This window comes from Aquarana catesbeiana, linkage group LG02 (genome assembly GCF_042186555.1).
Source record: "Aquarana catesbeiana isolate 2022-GZ linkage group LG02, ASM4218655v1, whole genome shotgun sequence".
Classification (NCBI taxonomy): Eukaryota; Metazoa; Chordata; class Amphibia; order Anura; family Ranidae; genus Aquarana; species Aquarana catesbeiana.
The window spans coordinates 545,210,177-545,234,479 of record NC_133325.1 but is presented as its reverse complement, the minus strand read 5'-3'; the positions used below and the strand labels follow the sequence as shown (position 1 = coordinate 545,234,479).

Sequence of the window (24,303 nt, the reverse complement as noted above, 5' to 3'; positions counted from 1 at the left end):
ATGAACAAGTTAAACAGAATTGGTCCAAGGACGGTGCCCTGGGGTACCCCACTCACAACTCTAGACCATTCCGAAAATATGCCATCAACCACTATCCTCTTAATGTGCTCCTACAGCCAGCATTCCATCCAAGTTCATACAATATCTTTAATGCCAAAGGATCTTAATTTTGTAAATTAAGAGTTTATGGGGTAATGTATCAAATACCTTAGCGAAATTCAGATACACTACGTTCACAGACCTTCCTTTATCCAAATTGCAGCTTACCGACTTGTGGAATAAAAGGTTGGTCTGGCAAGAACAGTCTTCCACAAATCCATGTGGTTACCTCTAATGCAATTATTTCCATCAGCAAATTCTTGGATATGGTACCATATCATTCCTTCCAATAGTTTACATACTATTGATGATAGGCTGACTGGTCTGTAGTTTCCAGGTACTGTATATATTTCCTCCCTTTTTTGAATATTTTCGATATTGGTACTGCAATTGCTTTTTGTCATCTTGCCATATCAGCTGGTACCATTCTACTCAGTAAGTTCCTTGAGAACTTTTGGATGTAAGCCATCTGGTCCTGGTGATTTATTCACATTAAAGTCTGTCTTTTTTTTTTTTTTTACATACTAATTTCTGTCAGCCACATGGGTACATTAAATACAATGTTATTAACATTACTGTCTTGTTTTTTTTTATACCCCTCCTTTTCCTTTGTATAAACTGAGGAGAATGATGTATTTAATACCGGTCTGGTGTGGGCTTGCATAGTCCTGTTTTTCTCCTTTGTGACGGCATCTGAGACCACTTGGGATCATATAAAGATTGATAAGTACCCTGTGTTTTTTTTGCTCCTTATGCCTGTGTACATAGAGGTAGTTGATATTTACACTGCAGGACACATTATTTTCTGCTATATCGTTCAGGGGGCCCATATCAACCAGTGGTCTACTTGTTTTAGCATGTATTTGGGCTGATTTTTAGGGACTTGGTGGATGGGGATTTTCACTACATTGTATAAACACTTGGACATTTGACTGCCAGTAAAAGGCTTACTCCACACCCCCTGTATGGATGTTACGTGGCTCTTGGATCTTTTTTGAAGTAAGCATTGGGGATGATATGTACTTAACACTTGTACACTTTATTAAATGGGAATGATTCTAATATATGTGAATCACTGATACCTTATGGAAGGCTATAGTTGCAAGCATATTGGAGATACTAGCTCAGGGATTGGACCGGGCACACCTTATGATCTATTGCCTCTGTGGCTATACATATTTGGTGCACTTATGCTATTTGATCCTAAGATGCAGAGTTGATCCATAGTGGAAGGAGTATCTATACAGCTAACTGAATGAATATATGTTATGTGGTATGTTACCTTATACCATGTCCCTCTTTTGGAAAAGCACATTACATTTCTTTGTTAAAATTTTAGAATCTGAGTATCTGAGAAGCACAATATCTGCAGAGAGAGCCATGATCCTCATAATAATTGTATAAGCACAGGAGAATTGTGAAATAGTTTGAACATTAGCCGTAAGGGGCACAATTTGGTAACTGTTCTGTGGCTGCCATACCTAGGTGTATATTTATCTCATATTCCTCTTGTATATGAGTGTGGGACCATTGTATACAAAGTAGGCATGGGCATCCGCAGGAGGGGGCAAGGGGGGTCAAGTGCCCCCTCCTTGGAATCAGCAGGGTGTCCACACACTAGGAAGGAAAGTGCAGGAAAGTAAAGTCAAACATGATAAGAGAATCTTCACTTCACCAGAGCTCAGCCTTATTTATTGTCGGTCTGACACCTGATGTTGCCTCCTCACCACCTGATTTAACCCAATAATTGCCATAACTACATTATTCTTTTTAATAGCACCACCCACTAAAGGCAACATGCTGTTTAACCAATTCTATCAGTGCTGCCAATCAGTGCCACCTATTAGTGCCCCCATCAGTCACAATCAGTGAAGAAGAAAAACTACTTATTTGCAAAATTTAATAATAAAAAAAAGTTTTGCTTAGCTTCTAATTGTCAGTCTTTTTTGTTTGTTTAGCAAAAAATAAAAACCCCCGTGGTGATTAAATAACACCAAAATAAAGCTCTATCTATGTGAAAAAATGATAAAAATTTTATTTGGGTAGTGATGCATGACCGCGCAATTGTCATTCAAAGTGCAACAGCGATGAAAGCTAAAAATTGGCCTAGGCAGGACAGGGGTGAAAGTGCCCTGTAGGCAAGTGGTTAAGCACAGCAACATAGCATAAAGATGTTATGGTGCCCATAAAGCTGCTGTTGTGCCCATAAAGATGCTATTGTGCCCATATAGAATTTAAGATCTCCACTGGTTTAAGCCAATGCTGCACCATGCAGATATAGTTTGTGGTCACAGCATATTTTGCATGGTTTTGTATGTGGCTCAGATTGCCACGGCAAAACCAGGTACATATTCCCCCCCAAAAATGTGCCAAATGTGGCAGTGGAAGGGTTATCACATTTTATGTGATAAAGCCCCCCCCCCTTCATGAAATTGTCGAAAAGGGGCAGAGCATGGGTGACCTTAAAATTAGCCCCCCCCCGAAAACAGTTCTGTGGATGTCCAAGTAAGGTGCCTATATTAGAAGAGAAGTGTCACAGTATCACCTTCTCTAGTACAGGCAGTCCCCGTGTTACAAACAAGATAGGTAACACTATAACTACCATTACTAGTATAGCGTCTGTATGGATCAGTATCCCGGTCACAATCAGAACTATACTGGTGTCCCCAAAAACGCTGTATTAACAGGATCAGTCCCGATCACTGCCAGCACTTGTGTTTACTCCCCCCCCCCCCCACAACAAGTACAGTGTCAGTATATTTTTTCTGATCACTGCCACCTCTGATACATTGTCCCAGTGTTAGCAAGGTCGTGCCTGATCGCTGCTAGCACTAGCAGTTCATTTTATTTCTAGTGCGCAAGCAGTCCCTGATTGCTAGCCAGGAGCTCTTTTTCCCATAATTGCCACTAGTTACCTGTAAAGTTACTGCCCAAAAAAAGGTACACTAGTGAGGAGGTGTACAGGATTCTGAGCATGACAGGTTGTCCCTAGGCCGTCCCCAGATTTAGCAGCACCCGTTACTCCACCATTCACAGCCCAGCCCAGGGTTCAGGTGGAAACAGACAGCTAAAAACGCCCCTTTATGAGGGCGTGGCCTGACGCATGGAGGAGTAAGTCGCTCTCCTTAGGAGCTCCCGCACACGCCGGCACAAACGAGGCTCTTAGCGCTTCCCAGCACCGCCATCCAGGTCTGTTATGGGGAGGAAGGGTGGGGGAGACAGGCACCGAACCCCCGATCCACATCCCGAAGGGGACATAGACCGGTTCTTTACACACTTGGGCCACAACCGCTCCGGCCCCCCCTCGTCCAAGATGGCGCCCGCCCGGACCTCAGGCTCACATGCTGCCTCACAAGGAGCTGCTTCACAGCGCTCCACTCCACACATGAAAACCAGGCAAAGGGCCCGATCTCCCCCTGATTCTGAAGCTGGATCCATCCGCTCAGCCTGCCATTCCCCTGAATCCCACAGATCTTACACAGGATGGGACATGGAAGCATATATCAAAGCACTCCCCACCAGACATGATTTTGAGGCCTACATGCAACGCTTAGAGCGCTCATATAAACAAGAGATATCTGAGCTCCGCAGAGACATCACTCACAGAGTTGAGGAGGTAGAACACACCATGGAGGAAACTGCATCCACTCTACAAACGCATGACATTATTCTACATGAGCATACTCTGCAGATACAGCAATTGATGTACCATCAAGATGACCAAGAGAACAGAGCCAGACGCAACAACATCCGCATACGCGGTCTGCCTGAATCGGTTGAAACCAAGGACCTTGCGCCGGCTGTCACAGCCATCTTTAATGACCTTCTTCAGAAAGATAAAGACGACCCGCTGGAGCTAGACAGGGTCCACAGAGCCCTAGGCCCTAAAAATCCAAACCTGGAACACCCCAGAGATGTGATCTGCAGAGTACACTTCTATGCAGTTAAAGACGCCATCATGCAAACCGCACGTGCTCAAGCTGCCATCTACTTTAACGAAACCCCAGTGTCTCTCCTCCCTGATATATCTAAATTGACCCTGGACATGCGACGAGCCCTGAAGCCTCTCACCGGGGCCCTTCAAGCCAAGCAGATTAAATATCGCTGGGGTTTCCCCTTCAACCTGTCTGCATCCCATGAAGGAAAATCCGCGACTTTCCGCACGTTAGGTGATCTACCTAAGTTTCTTGGAACTTCCAGATTTCCATCCCAGATTGGCCTCTCCATGCCGCCACTCCAGGTTTCAAAGCTGCGCCAGGTTGGCAGAAACGACCGAAGAAGAGCAAAAGACCCAAGTCTGACTTCTCTTCGACGACCGAAGGATGAACTCTCTCCTCGACTATTCCATTCTTTTTTCTCTTTTCCATTTCTCCCACAGGTTCCTAATCGGTGGCGGCGTCCCCGGTTACATTTTCATTGGGACATTTAAATAACTAACACAATATGTCTTCCTTCCTTACTATAGGACTAATACTACAGATTATGTTCCCTGTTATATTTGACGTGCGGTGTCCCGTTTCAAGGGCACTGCTCTTCAAACTCCATGTATGGTCCCATCCTCTCTCATCCCTCTCCCCCAACCCCCCCCCCCCCTCCCTCCCCTTTACCCCTTGTTGCTGGAGTAAAGGCCCTGTATGCAATACATTTAATCTGAAACCTTTAGGGGATATTCTCTCCTAGGAGGTCAGCAGTACAGTCTTTAACCTACCTAGACATGCAGGGCCTTGAAATGTTATGTTCATTGTTACCAGTTTATGTTAATATACAGAGCCATCATGTTCCTTTTGTTATTTCAAACTCTATAGCCCGGCGTGTGTGGGCTCCCCTCTGTGTTGACCACTGTTCCCCCATTTAGGTCATTCAGCGCCCTTCGGGGTGGTAGCTGATACGTTGCTGACAACACCATTAGTGAAGCCATATTGGCCCTTTTTTCTTTTTTTCCTTCTTTCTCTTCTCTTTTTCTTTTCCACTTTCAATTCTCTCAACTTCAACTCTCTCCTTTTTTTCACCACTAGATGTCCCCCTTCCCCTCCCCTAACCCCCTTTTATTTATCTAGGAAGACAGCGAGCCTCCCTTCTACCTGTTTTTTTTTTGTCCATTAGCACAATTTTCCTATGGCATCCGAAACCGCCTTGAAAATATCTTCACTAAATTGCAGGGGTCTTAATGTTCCTGAGAAAAGACGACAAATTCTTTTCCATTTCCACAAAATGCGGACTCAAATTCTGCTTCTACAGGAAACCCATTTTAGGTCAGACAAAATCCCGCAAATTCCTTATAAAAGATATCCTACTTGGTTCCATAGCTCCAATCCCTCAGCAAAATCCAAAGGGGTTTCTATAGCCTTTCACGCATCCTTTACTCCAGATGTGCTTGACTCGTATATCGACCCGCTAGGCAGATATATTTTCCTCAAATTGTCATACAAAAATGTCATATACACTGTTATTAACGTGTATTCTCCTAACCAGAACCAGCAACAATTCCTCACCTCCGTCATCGCCCGTCTGAAAAAGTTTGGTACGGTCAACATGATCCTGGGAGGGGACCTGAATGCCACCTTGATACCTCGTCTTGACTCCTCAACCGGTAAGTCCTCGATCTCTCCAACCTCTCTGACCAATATCAGAACCCTCCTATCTGACTTATCTTTGGTGGATGTGTGGCGTATGTTACACCCTTCCACCAAGGATTACACCTTTTACTCACCCGTACACGCCACTTACGGGAGACTAGATTATCTCTTTATTTCACAATCCTTACTAGATTTCTCGCCGTCAGCGTCTATCGGGATCTCTCTGTGGTCTGACCACGCCCCTATCCACATTAGCTTGGGACGCACACCAATACGCAACCGAAACTCGTCCTGGAGATTGAACGACAATCTCTTAAACGACCTGGTATGCTCTCAAGATATATCACAGACTATTAAACACTTTGTGGCGGACCACACTTACGACCCCACTAACCCTTTCACGAAATGGGAGGCTCTTAAATGTGTCCTCAGGGGTAAATTTATGCAGCACGGCTCCAGACTTAAACACGCGCGCATAGCAGACACGAAACGTCTTCTTACTACCATTGCCACCCTGGAAGACTCACACAAACAAAACCCCATTGACACGACACTCATTGACCTCACCAATGCCAGGAGAGACCTCCTGCGCATTTACGCAGAAAAATCTCTCATAGCTAGGGACAAAGGCAGATTCACTTATTATTCTCAAGCCAATAAGTGCGGTAGACATCTTGCATCCACCCTTCAACCCCGCCAAAAGAGAACACCTATCCCATTCATAAATTCTCCCACCAAAGGCAAAATCAGGCAGAACTCGGCCATTGCTGAAGAATTCCGCCAGTACTACTCAGCACTGTATAACCTTACCCCCCAGATCCCGCTATCCTCATCCTCACCGCCTGACTTAGCTTCTTATATTCAAGAGACAGCCCTTCCAACTCTCCCTACATCAGATTCACAAGACCTAGAGGAGTCCTTATCCGATACGGAATTCCTCTCTGCCATTAAAAACCTCAAGAATGGTAAGAGCCCTGGACCTGACGGGTTCTCTTCTCGTTTCTATAAACTCTTTGCAACACAACTCTCCCCTTTATTAGCGAAAGCTTTTAACGCTCTAGAGGATAATATTGCTCTCTCCACATCTAGCCTTCAAGCCCAAATAGTGGTCATCCCTAAGACTGGAAAGGACTCGTCCATATGCTCCAACTATAGACCGATATCTCTCTTAAACATTGATTTAAAGTTATATGCCAAAATACTTGCTAACCGCCTCTCCCCCTGTTACCAAATTTAATACATAAAGATCAGGTTGGTTTTGTCCCAGGCCGAGAGGCCAGGGACAACACCACCAAGACCATACACTTAATTACCTTTGCCCAGCGCCACCGCATACCAACCTGCCTTCTCTCTTGCGACGCGGAGAAGGCCTTTGATAGGGTCAGCTGGTCTTTTCTCCAATCCACCCTCTCCCAAATAGGCCTTGGCCCGAAAATGTTAGCACGCATTATGGCTCTTTACTCTAGACCCTCAGCTACTGTCCTAGTAAACGGCACCCAATCACAAAACTTTACGATCACTAACGGCACCAGGCAGGGCTGCCCCCTCTCCCCTCTCCTGTTTGCCCTAGTCATAGAACACCTCGCCCAAGCCATTAGATCGAACCCCAACATACAAGGCATCCAGACCCCTTCATCTCACTGTAAACTCTCTCTCTACGCCGATGACCTACTCCTGTACGTGACCAAACCCCACATATCCATACCCTCTATACTAGCAGAGATAGACAGATTCGGTCGCTTTAGCAACTATAAATTAAACATCTCCAAGACTGAGGCCCTAAACATATCTTTATCACAACCCACACTCTCAACCCTCCAATCAAACTTTTCATTTCAATGGAAACAGAACTCCATTTCCTATCTAGGTACAGCCATCCCGAAAAACTTTTCGGATATTTATGCCCTGAACTTTGGCCCCCTCCTTCTAAAGCTCAGACATTTATCGGAAGAACGAACGGAGTTAGCGGTATCTTGGACGGGCCGTATCAATACACTAAAAATGGACATCCTTCCCAAACTCCTATACTTGTTTCAGGCCCTCCCCATAGTCCTCCCCCCTGCCTTTTTCCGCTCCCTAAGATCAATGGCTATCCGTTTCGTTTGGAAGGGCAGACACCCGAGACTGAAGCATAAACTTCTGAGCTCCCCCATTACAAAAGGTGGGCTGGGTTTACCTGACTTTGAGTTATATCATACATCTACAGTAATCTCCCGTATCCTTGAGTGGTTTCCTCGACCCATGACCAAAGCTACCACATTTGTGGAGCAAGACCTAGCCATACATGATCTCCCTATGGGGATACGACCACTCATTTAAATCGATAGCGGCACTGTCCCCCCTTACAAGAGACGCTTTGACGATCTGGTATCGTAGGAAACTCACCTATGCTCTATCCTCGGAACCCAGCCCACTCACCCCTTTGTTTGATAACTCTAAATTTCCGGAGGGCCACTCCATAAACTCCATAGACAACTATTCTAGAGAGCACTGGCCCACCCCACGACAATTTGTAGACCCCACCTTAGGTACATTTGCTTCGGCCCCCCCAAATACAACCTCTAGGGTGACTTGGCTCACCCGTAGACATTTAAACGAATTCTGCAAACAACTACACAACTCTAACTTAACTCATAGACCATTAACAGGATTTGAACAACTATGCGTCCTGCCGGAAATCCCAAGACACCCTTTATCACTTATACACAAACAAATCTTAGAACACATACACGATGTCCTTCCTACTTACACAACAAAATGGTCAGCAGAGGTCGGAATTGATATACCTGAGGCGGACTGGAGGAAGGCCTTTCTTTTCACAAGCAAGACCTCGATCTCGAGCTACATGCAGGAGAAGAACTATAAAGTCCTTTCAAGGTGGTACCGGGTCCCCACAACACTCAGGATGATGTTCCCGGCCAATTCAGATACGTGCTGGAGATGCAATTCCAAGAGAGGTACTTATTTGCACATCTGGTGGGAATGCGATAGGCTATTACCATTTTGGACGCAGATTTTTCACATTTATTCAGAGATCTATGATAAACCCCTTATGCCTTCTCCCGCCATTGCCCTTCTGTCTATTTTTCCCGGAACCGTAAAATCACAGAAAAACAGTCTTTTGAAGTTTTTTATGAGTGCAGGGAGACAGCTCATTCCCAGACACTGGAAATCTACCAACTCCCCCTCTATTGCGGAATGGGTCAATGAAATAAACAATATAATGCTAATGGAGGAAATGCACACCAAAACTCATGGACCGGGCAAGGAGGGCATTAATCAGAGAGGCAGCACAGCACAGTTCCACAGCAGAGACTGGAGTATCTGCACATAGGACAACAATAAGCCGTACGCTCCATAGAGTTAGGCTTTATGGCAGAGTGCCAAAAAAAAGCCATTACTTTCAGCAAAAAACAAAATGGCATGTTTTGAGTTTGCGAAAAGGCATGTAGGAGACTCCCAAAATGTATGGAAGAAGGTGCTCTGGTCTGATGAGACTAAAATTGAACTTTCTGGCCATCAAAGAAAACACTATGTCTGGCGCAAACCCAACACATCACATCACCCAAAGAACACCATCCCCACAGTGAAACATGGTGGTGGCAGCTGTGGGGATGTTTTTCAGCAGTTGGGACTGGGAAACTGGTCAGAGTTGAGGGAAAGATGGATGGTGCTAAATACAGGGATATTCTTGAGCAAAACCTGTACCACTCTGTGTGTGATTTGAGGCTAGGACGGAGGTTTACCTTCCAGCAGGACAATGACCCCAAACACTCTGCTAAAGCAACATTTGAGTGGTTTAAGCGGAAACATGTAAATGTGTTGGAATGGCCTAGTCAAAGCTCAGACCTCAATCCAATAGAAAATCTGTGGTCAGACTTAAAGATTGCTGTTCACAAGCGCAAACCATCCAAATTGAAGGGGCTGGAGCAGTTTTGCAATTAGGAATGGGCAAAAATCCCAGTGGTAAGATGTGGCAAGCTCATAGAGATTTATCCAAAGCGACTTGGAGCTGTGATAGCCGCAAAAGGTGTCTCTACAAAGCATTGACTTTAGGTGGGTGAATAGTTATGCACATTGACTTTTTCTATTTTATCCTATTTGTTGTTTGCTTCACAATAAAATAAAATAAAAAAAAAAACACCTTCAAAGTTATGGGCATGTTCTGTAAATTAAATGATGTAAATTCTCAAACAATCCATGTTAATTCCAGGTTGGGAGGCAACAAAACAAGAAAAATGCCAAGGGGGTGAATACTTTTGAAGGCACTGTAGGTAGTCAGGAAATCCAATGAGTAATTTACACCTCTTTAAAGTCTAAGGGTGCTCATTGGATTTAGGGCCCCTGTAGTATCCCCATACTTGGGAGGAGTAGCAGAATGTGTTTTGGGGTATAATTCCACAAATACCCACGGAACGTATACGAAATATCTCATTAAAGTAACAACTTTGTGTAAAAAAAAAAAAAAAAAAAAATGTACCCCACCTCATGTTGCTGAGTTGCTAGAAACACATAATTCTGCTCAGATGCAGCAGGATTCAAGTACTAGCACTGCACTACTTTTTGGTGATCTGGCAAGCACTAGCAGCATAATACACCCTGGCCTTCTAGACACCAGCACTGGAGTATTTCATAGTGAAGTGGCAAGCACCATCGGTGCAGTACAATCTGGTGAGGTGGCTAGCACTAGTAGCGCAATGCAACTGCAGCCACCACAAATTTGAGCTCAGGTCCGCAGAGCCCATAGTAGCCTTCCAGAGGTGCTTGCAAACCCTAATAGGGTGTCCCCAGATTTAAGAGAAAAAAAAGGGACCAGGGGGTCAAGGGACAGGGTCAATCAAGGAGGAACACACAGGCTGTAAATATAATTAGAAACAGTTTATTACAAAATATATAATAAAAAGGTTTCTACCCACATAGTAGAAAATAGTACTAACCTCCACCACTAGGAAAGTGACAGTGCAAAAGGACAGATATACCACCTGGTACCCAGTACATACATGTCAAATATCCCCATACATGAAACTAGTTAAGCAACGTCCAACTGATCCCACTCCTGGGAACAGTATAGTAACCTGCAAGGGACAACAATAGTAATCAATAGATGAATAATAAGAACAATGCTGGATGACGAAAGTAGAATCACTTGTGAAGAACGGCCTGTATTGGACCTGCCGGTCCTTAGAACTAGGCTAAAAACTAGAACTAGAACTAGGATCTTTTCATCCCCTACTTTATTCATGGTTCTTTATCTCCCCCCAAGCTCTTGCTGTTTGAAGAACGCTCTCAGGATGTCTGCACACACTGGGTAATGCTGGTCTTCCTGTTCCTTCACTCCCTTCCCAGCTGCGATCCCATTAGAGACTCATTCATCTCACTACTTACACATCCAGCCGTGCTGGATTGCGGAGCATCCCACCTCAGCTGTGTGCAGCCAGTGTCGACTCCTGCTTTCAAAGCCATACGGCTGTGGTGCCTGGCGTCTTCGATGAAACACTAGGAGATCAGCTAGTGGGATCCCACAGTTATATTTCCCTTCAAGTGCCGAATACTACGGATCCTGGGACAGCCCCTACATTGAGGGAAATCATCTGTACGCCACAGGTTATCTACACCCGGTCTGCTATTGCACTGAGATCAGCTGTTCCTCCCCCCTCCTTCTCACTGCATCGCAGAGAGGGTAGAGGACGGAAGGTATGTGTTTGGCTGCACGTCACATTCGCTATACAAGCCGCTTTCTATACCTTTCCATTTGATTATCATATCTCTATGAAAGTGCGGCAGATCATAGAACTGTTATTAGTTGCACCTACAGGAATTTACACATGAACTTTACTGCATTTGCTCCCAGTGATTTTTCATCCTAGTTCTAAGGACCGGCAGGTCCCATACAGGCCGTTCTTCACAAGTGATTCTACTTTCATCATCCAGCATTTTTCTTATTATTCATCTATTCATTACTATTGTTGTCCCTTGCAGGTTACTATACTGTTCCCAGGAGTGGGATCAGTTGGACGTTGCTTAACTAGTTTCATGTATGGGGATATTTGACATGTATGTAGTGGGTACCAGGTGGTGTATCTGTCCTTTTGCACTGCCACTTTCCTAGTGGTGGAGGTTAGTACTATTTTCTACTATGTGGGTGGAAACCTTTTTATTATATATTTTGTAATAAACTATTTCTAATTATATTTACAGCCAGTGTGTTCCTCCTTGATTGACCCTGTCCCTTGACCCCCTGGTCCCTTTTTTTCTCATTTATGCTATGGTCTAGAGGAGTGCACCTGCCCACGTTTTTACTGTTAGCAGGTATCTGGCTTAGTCTCCAATTATGGGTTTGTGATTCAACGTGATACACACACATCTACACTCATTACCCATTCTGGAACTTCTAATTATAGGTATTACTCTTTTCCTACTTTTTTGTTCTTTCCATTGTCCCCAGATTTAACTGCCCCCGTTACTCCCCCATTTACAGCCCAGCCCAGGGATCAGGTGGAAACAGCCAACTTAACAATGCCCCTTGACTTCTATAATTTGATTGTGGACCAAAGTAATGTTTATGCTCAACAGTATATATGCGTCAACCCAAATTCATACTTTGGTCATTCAAGTGGAAACCTATCACAGTTTCCAAGTTTCAAACTTTTTTGGGCCTAAACCTTAACATGGGCATGGGTAATATTGGTCCACATCCCTAATTTATCATATGCCCATGTTCTCTGCTGCAGTGGCCAGGAAAATATATGAGATTAAAAATTTTGTTTTTATGCATTTCAATGACAATAACATCTGTTGTCCCCGGGGTGACCCTGACTATGATCGGCTCCACAAAATTCGGCCCCTCATAAATTACCTGTTCCAGAAATTTGCAGATGTGTATACGCCCCCAACAAAACATATGTATAGAAGAGAAACTTGTACATTTTACTGGCAGGCTTGCAATCATGCAGATATCGGATCAAAATATACAGTATAAGCTCTGTGAGAGAGCCACAGGCTTTACATACTGCTTTAGCATTTATGAGGGAAAAAAAAGTCAAGTGGAGCCTCCTGGATGCACAGACTGAATGGGGAGCAGTGGTAATATAGTGTGGGACTGGGCGGAGCTAGCGCGCAGCATGTGTGGAGTTCGAGACCGGAGCTCCGTCTGCAGACTGATAATGCTGCCTAAATCCTGGGACAGCGGCATTCGAATTTCTGGCCCAACTGCTGGGGATGTGTGCTGGGACCCCTCGGGCACCTTCGGGGATGGTAAAATTCGTCCCTCCTTGCCCCAAAACAACCGGAACGGCTGGCACAATTCGCCTGGGGCTCTCAAAATGGCGCCGGATCACAGGAGGAGGAATGGCCGCCGTTACAGAGATCCGGAGAGACACCACTCCAGGCATCTCCCTCACTGGACAGGGTGAGTCCTAAACCCCAGAAAGAGGCAGTGATACACAGGGGGAGATCGCTGGACAGATTAAAGGATCGCTGGGCCAGAGCTGGCAGGGAGGAGGCATAGGAAGAAGAACCGTCCCTGACTCACATAATGGCGGCCATACAGGGGTGCCAGACCAAGCTAATAGACCACTTTGAGGAGCTTAGAATGGAGTTTTCCTTCATGAAGCATGATATGCAAAAGCTGAGGGAGAGGGCACAGACCACTGATCGCTGTGTTTCTGTCCTGGAGGATACTGTGAGACCCTTAGATACTGCGGCACAGGTGACCAGAAAGACTTTATCTGAACACACATTAAAGATGGCAGACATGGAAGACCGCATGCGGAGAAACAATATAAGGCTGGTGGGGTTCCCAGAAGGAGTGGAGGGAAAGCACCCAGAGGAATATTTAGAGAAATGGCTGATTGCTTATATGGCGCCTGATACCTTCACAAAAATGTTTGCCATTGAAAGGGCTCACAGTGTCCCAGGCCGGGCCCCCCCGAAGGGAGCCTCCCCCAGATCTATGATAGCAAAAGTGCTTCACTTCCGGGACAGGGAGAATATTCTGCGGGGAGCCAGAGTGGGCCCTGAGCTGACTTCTGATGGAAATCGAATATCGATATACCCTGATTTCTCTGCAGTTACCCAGAAACAGAGAGCTTCATTTCAACCCATAAAGAAAAGATTGAGAGATCTCAACCCGATTTAAAGTATGCTATATCCTGCTAAGCTGCGCATAGTGGAGAATGGGAAAACGCAATTTTTCAACAATCCTACCGATGCTTCTGAATGGCTGGATTCTCGTGGTCGTCAGAGAGATAGGGCCTCATCTCGACCACCCTGATGAAAATGTGTAGAGCAAGTTTTGGGTGAGATTATAAATAATGGGAATGACAGTGACTGCCTATTTGAATGCATTCCGTGGTTTATCTCTCCTTTTCCCCCCTCCCCCTCTCTTATTTTCTTTCTTATTCTTTTTTTCTGGATTTTTTGTCCTTTTTCATCATTATGGAATAATTTGAAATGAGATCCGACACTGACGATGCAATTTTTTTCTCATTGCTATTTAAGGGAAAGGAGGGACGGGGACTATTGCTCCTCCATCTTTGTTCCTGGAAAGTTCATCACTGTTTTTTTTCTTGAGGACATTTTTGTAAGTACTGATGGTCCTGGAGAGTCTTTTTGGTCTTTTTTTGACATTGCTACTGCCCTGTGACAGTATGTTGTGCAGTGTCTGCAGGCTGCTCTTGATGCTGCAATTCTTCACCAAAAACGTTTTTTTTTGTTAAGAGAAAGTGTTTTTCGGCATTTCTATAGGTTTTTTACTGACTTTAATTTTTTGGGGGGATGTTGAGTGGCACTGTTGCTCTATAGTAACTTGCCCTATGTGACTGGTTGTCACGTCTCTGCTGATTATTTGCATTAAGGTTATGGAAAAAAAGTGCCTGGTATGTTGGGGCTGGGTGCAGGGAGGGGGGTGGGGGAAGGTTGGAGGTTACAATATCTGGGGGATTTCAAGTCTGTTTTTGGTAGAGATCATTCACATTTGCTACGCCTGCGGGAAGTCATTTCAAATGTTCTGCTTATTTCGCTCTCTGCAGCCGCTGGGAGAAAACTGGAGCCCACCTGGGTAGCTTGATTGGCCACGAGAGCTGGAGAGGTCTGCCTGCTATTCAATTCACCGGTATGGCGGTCTGTCTTAAAATCTTGGCCTGAAATGTGAGGGGCCTCAATTCAAAATTCAAGCGCTCATTGATTTTTGATTATATCAAAAAGCACAAACTACATATAATATTATTTCAGGAGACACATCTTCAGGGCTCCAGAGTTCTCTCATTAAAGCGGGCACATATTGCTGGGGATTACCATGCCACTTGCTCATCGTATGCTAGGGGGGTTTCCACTCTGGTTACTAAGGCTATACCTATATCGATACATGCAGTTCGGACTGACACTAAAGGGAGGTTTGTGGTATTAGTGGTGCAGGTGATAAATACATTTCTAACAACAGTAAATCTGTATGTGCCTCCTCCCTTTTTCACTAGCTCACTTAGATGATATGTTACAAACTGTCTATGAGGTGGTAGAAGGGAGGATCTTCATATTAGGTGATTTCAACTCTGTATCAGAGCCAGCTATGGATAGATTGGGAGCGGTATCTGGCACAGCGGCCCCTTTGGCGGGGTGGTTGGTTTCAGAGATGTCTGGCGTTTTCATCATCCTGATGTCCGGGAATATTCCTGTTACTCGGAAACGCATAAGACGCTCTCCAGAATAGACACTATCCTGACTGAGGGGGACAGTATGCAATTGGTTCAGGGAGTTTCATATTTGCCCAGAGCTTTATCGGATCATTCCCCTATGCTACTGGAACTTAATCTAGGACCGAAGTCAGGTTTACGAATGTGGCGAATGGAGGCTAGTTGGCTTCAGGAGGAATATATTAAAATTAAATGTGCAGAGACTATCAAACATTTTTGGGCGGAAAATGCTTTTTCTGCATCCATACTTCTCCAATGGGAGGCTTTTAAGGCCACGCTATGAGGGGTGTTTATGACGGAAGTTCAGGGGTTCAAGAAACAACTGGCTTCGGAGGTACAACTTAAAGAGACTGAGGTGACACTGGCGGAAGCTGAGTACGTTAGAGACCCCACTAGGGAAAGACTATTGACTCTACAAACCAGAACAAGGGAGTACAGGACAGTCCTCACGGATCGTACCACAAAATTTAACCTTGCACAACGTAGACGCATATTTGAATTTGGCGACAAGAATGGCAGGCTCCTGGCATACTTGGTGAGACCGGAATATGTTTCGGTATATATTAAGTCAGTATATGACAACTCTAAAGTTGAAATCTGTGATTCAACTGCTATCCTAGACATCTTTGCTTGATTCTATAAAAAACTATATAGCTCTTGTACTCCCTTGGAGATGGATACATTGGGGAATTACATGGCTGACGTTGATTTGCCTAAATTGACAGAGGAGGATAGTACTGCTTTAGAAGCTGACATTACGGTGGAGGAGGTAGAGAAGGCAATTGCCTCCTTTCCGCCCAGGAAGTCTCCTGGACTAGATGGACTCCCCTCGGAATGGTATAATACTTTTCAATACGGTATGGCCCCACGCTTATTAAAAGTTTTTAATGCAGCTAGATCGGACGGTAGACTTCCTCCTTCAATGAGGGAAGCCTTGATTGTACTGATACCTAAGGGTGGGAAAGACCTTCGAGAGTGTGATTCATATCGTCCGATTTCGTTGATGAATGTGGACACAAAAATCCTCGCAAAAATATTAGCAGGTAGATTACAATCAGTTATACTAAAATTGGTGGATGCTGATCAAACAGGTTTTATTCAGGGTCCCTGCGCACAGATGAATATTAGGAGACTTTTTATAAATCTTCAAACAGCCCATGACAACTCAGGGACTCGAAAAGTGGCCTCTTTGGATACAAAGAAGGCCTTTGACTCCGTGGAGTGGACATATCTGTTCCACCTCCTGGAGTCATATGGTTTTGGTCCCATTTTTGTCTCCTGGGTAAAGCTACTCTATACAGATCTGCTGGTAAGGCTGAGGGTTAATGGCATAATCTCTGACTCCTTTCCTATTTTTAGAGGCACCAGGCAGGGGTGCCCGCTTTCACCCCTCCTGTTTGCCTTGGCAATAGAGCTGCTAGCAGTCAAACTGAGAACTACTCCACATCTGGTGGGACTGTGACTGGGGGAGTTTGAGGAGCGAGTCTCGCTCTATGTGGATGACATGTTGCTATATTTACAGGATCCTGGGCCTTCACTTTCAGAAGCTTTCCGATTGATTCAGGAGTTTGGTGATTATTCTGGATTCCGAATTAATTGGAAAAAGTCCTCCCTCTTCCCTATTGATGGTGATGTAGCGGTCCCCTGGGATTGCCCCATCCCACTGTCCACCTCCTTTAGGTACTTGGGGATAGAGGTTCAGCTTCCCATCTCAGCATTTTTGGAGACAAACCTGATGCCGTTTATACAAAACTTTCGGGAGAAGGTACGGAAATGGCAGAATTTACCGATCACCTTGATGGGATGGATACATTTATTTAAAATGATTTTCCTGCCTAAGTTCCTGTACATTCTTTTGAACTCTCCGGTTTTTGTGACTCTGAAGGTTTTTAAAAATATAGACTCCATTATTGTGGGTTTTCTTTGGGGTTCTAAGGCACCCAGGGTTTCTTTGACAATTTTAAAACTACCAATTACAGTGGGTGGGATGGCCCTTCCTGACCTGCGGTCTTACTTTATGGCATCACAGTTGTCCTTTTTGCACTGGTGACTCTTCCCACTAACACCTAATGCTACCACCCTGTTGGAGGCTGCTGTTGCCTCCTCGCAGGAAACACTTCAAAATATGTTGTATAGGAAAGGGATCCCAGGGAGGGAGGTGGGATCCGTAATGGCACTACCAGGGAAAGTGTTTCACATATGCTCTAAGCGGAGGAAGGATGATCCCTTGTGGTTATCTCCAAATAGTCCCCTGTGGTGTAATAAGACCCTTGCAGAGTTTTTGAAACTGCCCGATGGGTATAGCTCTTGGGCTAGACATGGCATAAAATACTTACACCATATATACCAGGATAATCATTTCTGTACATTTGCACACCTAAGGGAGAATTATGGAGTACCAAAGAACTGGTTCTTTCGATATGTGCAGCTGCGTCATGCAGCGCTTGCGCAGTTTGGGGATGGTGAAATTATAGTCCAGAATACTGACTTGGAGAAGGTTCTGATAGAACCGGATCCAGCGAAGAGAATTTCTTGATACTATGTGGCAGTGGGTCCAGGGGTAATGACTACAACCTCTAGATCCATGGAACGCTGGGTCGCGATTATCCCGGAGTTGTCGGAGGATGTGTGGCAGGAGGTGCTGGATACATATTTGGTATCTGTTGTCTCTTCTACAAATAAAATTATCCAGTTCCGGTTCCTCCATCAGCAGTATTATACGCCTACTAGACTTTATCGAATGCAAAGACGGGAATCAGCTGTTTGCCATAAATGTAAAGGGGTGGAGGGTACTTTTCTACATATGATCTGGGAGTGTAAAAAAGTAAGACCACTATGGTCACATGTGACTGAATTCATTTCAGAGCAGTTTGACTTGCTAAATATTTGCTCCCCCCTACGGTGTCTCCTTGGGGCATTTGGACAAGAAGAAATGAACGTATACACAAAACTATTCCTTAGGATTCTATTCTTTGGAGTGAGGAAGCTTATTGCCAGACCTTGGATACATGACGAACTGTTGACGCTGGGGATGTGGAAAAAAATAATAAATGCTGATGTTTTGATGTATAAAATGACCTATGAAGCTAGGGGGGCCTCCAAGAAGTTTCAAGAAGTTTTGAAAGGTATGGTTTCGATGGGTTGACTCTGATAATACCCTGGAGGGTGGGGGGTAATAGATTTTTTTGAATATCAGAGGGCATTTTTACTCCAAAAAGAGTGACTAATAGAGGGCTGACAGTGAGTCTTCTTTTTGATGTGGATAAGGCTCTTTGGGTTTTGTCTCTATCCTTCTGAATCTACTACCAAAAACAGACTTTCATGGGGAAGGGTGGGAAGGGGGATGTTACTGTTTTGAGTGTACAGTCCTATTTTGTTCTGGTTACTGTTAAAAAAAAAAGCACATATACCAACTATGTGTTAGAAATGGAGATCTGACTAGCCTAGATATTGGTGCATTAAATATGTACTTTTTTATTACTGGTCAAATGTCGGATGTAAATTTCTACTTTGATTTGGCTGTAATTCTCTATCTGATGTATTGTATGAATAACACCTTTGTGCGCAATAAAAATTTTTTGAAAAAAAAAATATAGTGTGGGACTTGTTGTCACCCTTGTTTACCATGGGGTACCATTTGTAAGTGGACAACTTTTATGCAAGCGTGCCCCTTTTAAGAAATGCATTCCTTTAGAAAATTGACTGCTGTGGCACCATGCAGCTTAATCACAGGGGCTTCCCCAATGGCTCATTAACACCCCACTTAGAAAGGAAGAGAGCCTGCTTGTGAAATGAAAAACAACTAGCAGTAAAATGGAAAGACATCCTGTCTTGCATTTACCCTGACACGACAATTTAAATTCTGGTGTCATTGAAAAGCCTCTCTGCATCCACAACTTTAATCTAAATATGGGAGGTGCAGAATGCAATAATCAAATGATGAAGCTGTATTTAGCCTCCCTCAGACCTAGACCCTAGTACAAAAAATGCATATATATTTATTTTAATTGGCTCCATACAATGCGTTTGTTTTTCACAAAGCTACCGGAGAACTGGATCCTTCCTAGATTTCAGGAAGCGATCATCTCAGCTGTTTTGTTTCCAGAAGGAGCTGTGGCCAAAGCCCATATCCAGATGCAGTTAGCCAGCTGCATTAGAGGCATTTTCCAGATTTCTTCCAACCTACCCCAACACAAAAGTCACTCCAAAAAAGATGTTGTGTTTGTGGTAAATGTGGAATAAGGCGTGACACCTGTTTTTTATTTTCCCTTCTGTCCTGACCAACCTGCCCACAGGTTTTTGTAAAATGAAGAAAGAAAACAAAAATGTATTTTTTTATTTTCTTTTTCATTTTTTAAAACTTTGTGACAAAAAATTACATCTGCAAAATACTCATCATGCCTCTTGTCAAATACCTTGGAGTGTCTTTCCAAAAAGTGGCCATTTGGGTGGTGTTTATATTGTCCTGGCATTTTAAGGCATCTGAAATTGTGATAGGTAGTCAGGAAATCCAATGCGTAATTAATACCCCTTGAAAGCCTGAAGGTGCTCATTGGATTTTGGGCCCCTGTACATGGCTAGGGGAGTTGACTTGTGTTTTTTAAACTGTAGTGAAGGTATTTTATATTACCAGTGGACAATATTCTGATGTAGATGTACTCATGTAATCCACAGTAGACACTGTGGGGTTAATGTACTAAAGACAAGGTGGCTGTTAACTTTGCAAGGGAATTTGCGCCAGAGCTTAGTGAATAAGGTAAAGCTCTGCTGACTTCCATCTTCCAACCATGAGCAAAATTATTTTTATTTTTTTCTTTACACATAATTTAGTATTCTTTGCAAGTGAGACTTCACCACAATCACTGAGCTCTGGGGCAATTTTCCTTGTCAAGCGCAACTTCCTTTACAAAGTGAATAGCCTAATTGCTTGTAGTAAATCGCCCCCTATATGTAGAGTCATTTTTTAAGTTGACAGCTAACATTTTGATACCTCTGTTTACCTTTGGCTGTCCATTTACTGAGTTTACATTTGGAAGAATCCATCCATCATAGAATACTGGTATATATGGTGGGATCATCTTAGCATTAGGCCAATCAGCTCTGTAAAGAAATTAACATTTGAAAAGATGAAGCTGCTAACTAGTAACTTATCTAATTTTAAAGGCTTATAACCATAAAATACAATACGATATACATATATAAAGTTGAAAAAATACACAATTTTTATGGTCCTAGAAAATGCCATCTTCCATATTAAATGAGGTTAAACTCTTTATATTTTTAGGTTTTGAGTGCAATTTTTAAATTTTTTTTTTAAAGTAGAGCTATCGTTGAAATTCATACATAATATGAACAGTGCATATGTTAGCATTACCAAATAACATTATTATTTTAAAAAAAAACAAACATAATCCTTGACAAAAAAATCTCCATAAAGTCATCTGGTCATTTAGGCTTTTATTGCGAATTTTTCACATCATTAGGCACTTTAGGTTTTGCACCTTTAACCCTTTATAGACGTGAGCAATTTTTAAGTATTCACCTGTAGCCAGGTGCTTGGCTAAGAATAAATAGTGAGAGAAACACTGGTTGCAGTTGCTCTCTGTAGTTGCTCCCCTGCAGTACTGAACTGGTTAGCAGCTATATCAACAAGAGGAGGGAGCTGCTGAGCAGGAAGAGTTCAATAGACTGAGTCAGGTAGCATTGCACTGTGGAAACTGTAGTCCAAACAAGAGAAACCCTACTATAATCAAGAGCTTTTGAACTGCATTTCCCAGAGGGACATTGCCAGTAGACATGTGCGGTTCATTTTGTTCCGAATTAAAATTCGGACAAATTTTCGTTTTTCGGAAATTCTGATGTATCCGAATTTCTGAACTACAATAGTACCGAATGTAAACAAATCCAAAATAACTAAAAAAAAATTCGGACAAAATTCTAATTTGACCCGTTTTTTAATCATTTTCTAATACTTTTCAAATTCAAATTTTTTTTTTTGAATTCGAATAGCTTTCCAATTTCCAAAGAGAATAAAATAGAATAGAAAATAAAGGAATAGAAACAAAAAAAAACATAATAGACTAGAAAAGAATATAACAGAAAATAAAAGAATACAATATAATAGAGGAAAACCGAACAAAATAGAAAAAAAAAGAACAGAATAGAACATAATAGAAACAAATAGAATAGAATAGAATAAAAGACTATAACCATCTTCTGAAATTTGAGTTTCAAATAGAATACATTTGAATGTGAATATATAAGAAAATAATAGAATAGAAAAGAAAAGAATAGAAAAAAAAAGAATAGAATAGACTATAATAGAATAGAAAAGAATAGAATTAAAAAACAATACAATAGAATAGATAAGAATAGAAAGAATATAACCATTTCCCACAATTCAAATAGAATCAATTCAAATTTGAATAGAATAGCAAAGAATAGATTAGAATAGAATAGAAAATAACTGAATAGTATAGAAAAAAACTGAATAGAATAACATAGAGCAGAATAGAAAGAATATAACCGTCTTTCAAAATTTTAAATAGAATAAATTTGAATAGAAAATAACAGAATGGAAAAGAATAGAACATAAAATAAGATAGAATAGAATAAGCAAATAAAGAAAGAATATAATAAATAAAAATAGAATAGATTAGTATAGAAAGAATATACCCATTCCCCAAAATTCAAATAGAATCAATTTGAATTTGAATAGAATAGATTAGAATAGGAAGATAGTTATATTCCTTCTATTCTTTTCTGTTGTTTTTTTCTATACTATTGTGTTATTTTCTATTCTGTTCTACTCTATTCTTTTTTATTCTATTCAAATTCGAATTGATTCTATTTGACTTTTGGAAAATGGTCTATTCTATTGTTTTTTTAATTCTATTCTTTTCTATTCGAATGTCAGAAGATGGTTATCATCTATTTTATTCATTTTTTTTTATTCTATTCCTTTCTATTCTATTCCATTTTATTCTGTTCTTTTATTTTCTATCCTATTTTGTTCTGTTTTACTCTATTATATTCTATTCTTTTATTTTCTGTTATATTCTTTTCTATTCTATTCCTTTATTTTCTATTCTATTCTCTTTGGAAGTTGGAAAATTTGATTTGAAAACGTTTTGAATCATGGGAGGGAGGGTTTAAGAACCATGGGAGGGAGGAGCCTGGTAATGGCTCTGTGCACGGCGTGAGGATCCTGAGAACCCTCTCCCTGCAGCTGAGAGGAATGATCGGCCTGATGAGAAGGTGTAGGTAGCTTCCCTCCCCACCCCCCTGCTCATCACTCTCTGAGCTGTCTTGCAGTGTAAGCCAGAGGAAGTCTGTACCTGCATCTGCCTGCATCCCCCCCCCCTCCACCCCTCCGTAGTCGGACGGGCTAGAAGGCTCATCGAGGACGGGGGGTTAGGAGAACTGGAAAACCGCGGAGATCGGAGCGCTTCGGAAGCGACGGCAGCAGGGAAAACGGTGCGCTGCTGGGGGCTGTTTCAAGTCCCCAGCGGTGTTGCCGGCCGCGGAGAACGGAGGAACCAGCTGAAGTGCACCGGGGAATTTCGGAGGAGAGAGCCAGGAAGGTGGGTGAGCGGAGCAAGGAGCAGCGGCAGCGGACACTAAAGAGCTGAGAGCGGAGAACAGCTGCGACTTCAGCGGGTCAGACAGACCTGGGCAGATTGATAACATCAGAGAGCAGCAGCAAGCAGTAGTGAGCGTCCCTTTGTATCCCAACTTCAACAACAACTAAAAGATAAGTACCGTATTTTTTTTTTTTTTTTTTTCCTCTTTTGGCTTTTTTCTATTGCAATTGTCTTGAAGTGAACAAGCAAAGGAAAAGTAATAGAACAAAAGAAAGGGAAAGGGAAAGAACACATTGAAATAAAATGGAATGAAAAGCGAAAGTAAATGAAAGTAAATGAAGGCGAAAGAGCTGAAAAAGTAGAATCAAGTGAGCTAAGAAAAATAATAAAAACAGGGGGGGGAACAGGGGAGAAGAGAAGGAGAAGGTGAAAGAGAGACAAGCCAACGGAAGAGTTGTCTCCCAGCCCCCACCTGTTTGCTGCTGCTGCTGCAGTATCTCCCTTTCTTGTGATTTTTTTTTTTTTTCTTTTTTTTGTTTGTTTTTTGGCTTTTGTTTTTGTTTTTTGCAAATGGTACTAACTATAGGCTTGATAGTACAAACTATAGAATAAGAAGAAATTTCATAGTAACAAAAATGTGGAACATATAAGCTCATACTGGAACTATACTGCTGAATATATAAATCATCTTGCTGAATACTTGAATTAGATTACATTATATCGCTAAAACATTTGAATTATCTTGCTGAGCACCTGGGCCCTCATGTACACGGGCTGTTGGGAGAACGTTGTGAAAATGCCAGTGTCTTTGCAGTGACTTTTTTTAACTTTTTTCAGCTTTTTTTCAGCGTTTTTGCAATAGCGTTTTTGAGCGTTTTTTTTTTTTTTTTTTTCCCTCTTTTGGCTTTTTTTTATTGCAATTGTTTTTTTGAAGTGAACAAGCAAAGGAAAAGTAATAGAACAAAAGAAAGGGAAAGAACACATTGAAATAAAATGGAATGAAAAGTGAAAGTAAATGAAGGCGAAAGAGCTGAAAAAGTTGAATCAAGTGAGCTAAGAAAAACAATAAAAACAGGGGGGGGGGAACAGGGGAGAAGAGAAGGAGAAGGTGAAAGAGAGACAAGCCAACGGAAGAGTTGTCTCCCAGCCCCCACCTGCTTGCTGCTGCTGCTGCTGCAGTATCTCCCTTTCTTGTGATTTTTTTTTTTTTTTGTTTGTTTTTTTTTTTGCAAATGGTACTAACTATAGGCTTGATAGTACAAACTATAGAATAAGAAGAAATTTCATAGTAACAAAAATGTGGAACATATAAGCTCATACTGGAACTATACTGCTGAATATATAAATCATCTTGCT

At 42.5% G+C, this 24,303-nt stretch overlaps 1 protein-coding gene across 1 annotated transcript in view; it reads right to left on the bottom strand.

The window, feature by feature from the left end:
* Nucleotides 1-24,303, bottom strand: part of EPS8L3 (EPS8 signaling adaptor L3) — a 302,100-nt gene that overhangs the window by 37,996 nt on the left and 239,801 nt on the right. Inside the window, exon 14 of the mRNA XM_073615885.1 lies at nt 20,365-20,464. Within this exon, the coding sequence (XP_073471986.1) occupies nt 20,365-20,464 (100 nt within the window). The remainder of the gene's footprint in view (nt 1-20,364; nt 20,465-24,303) is intronic.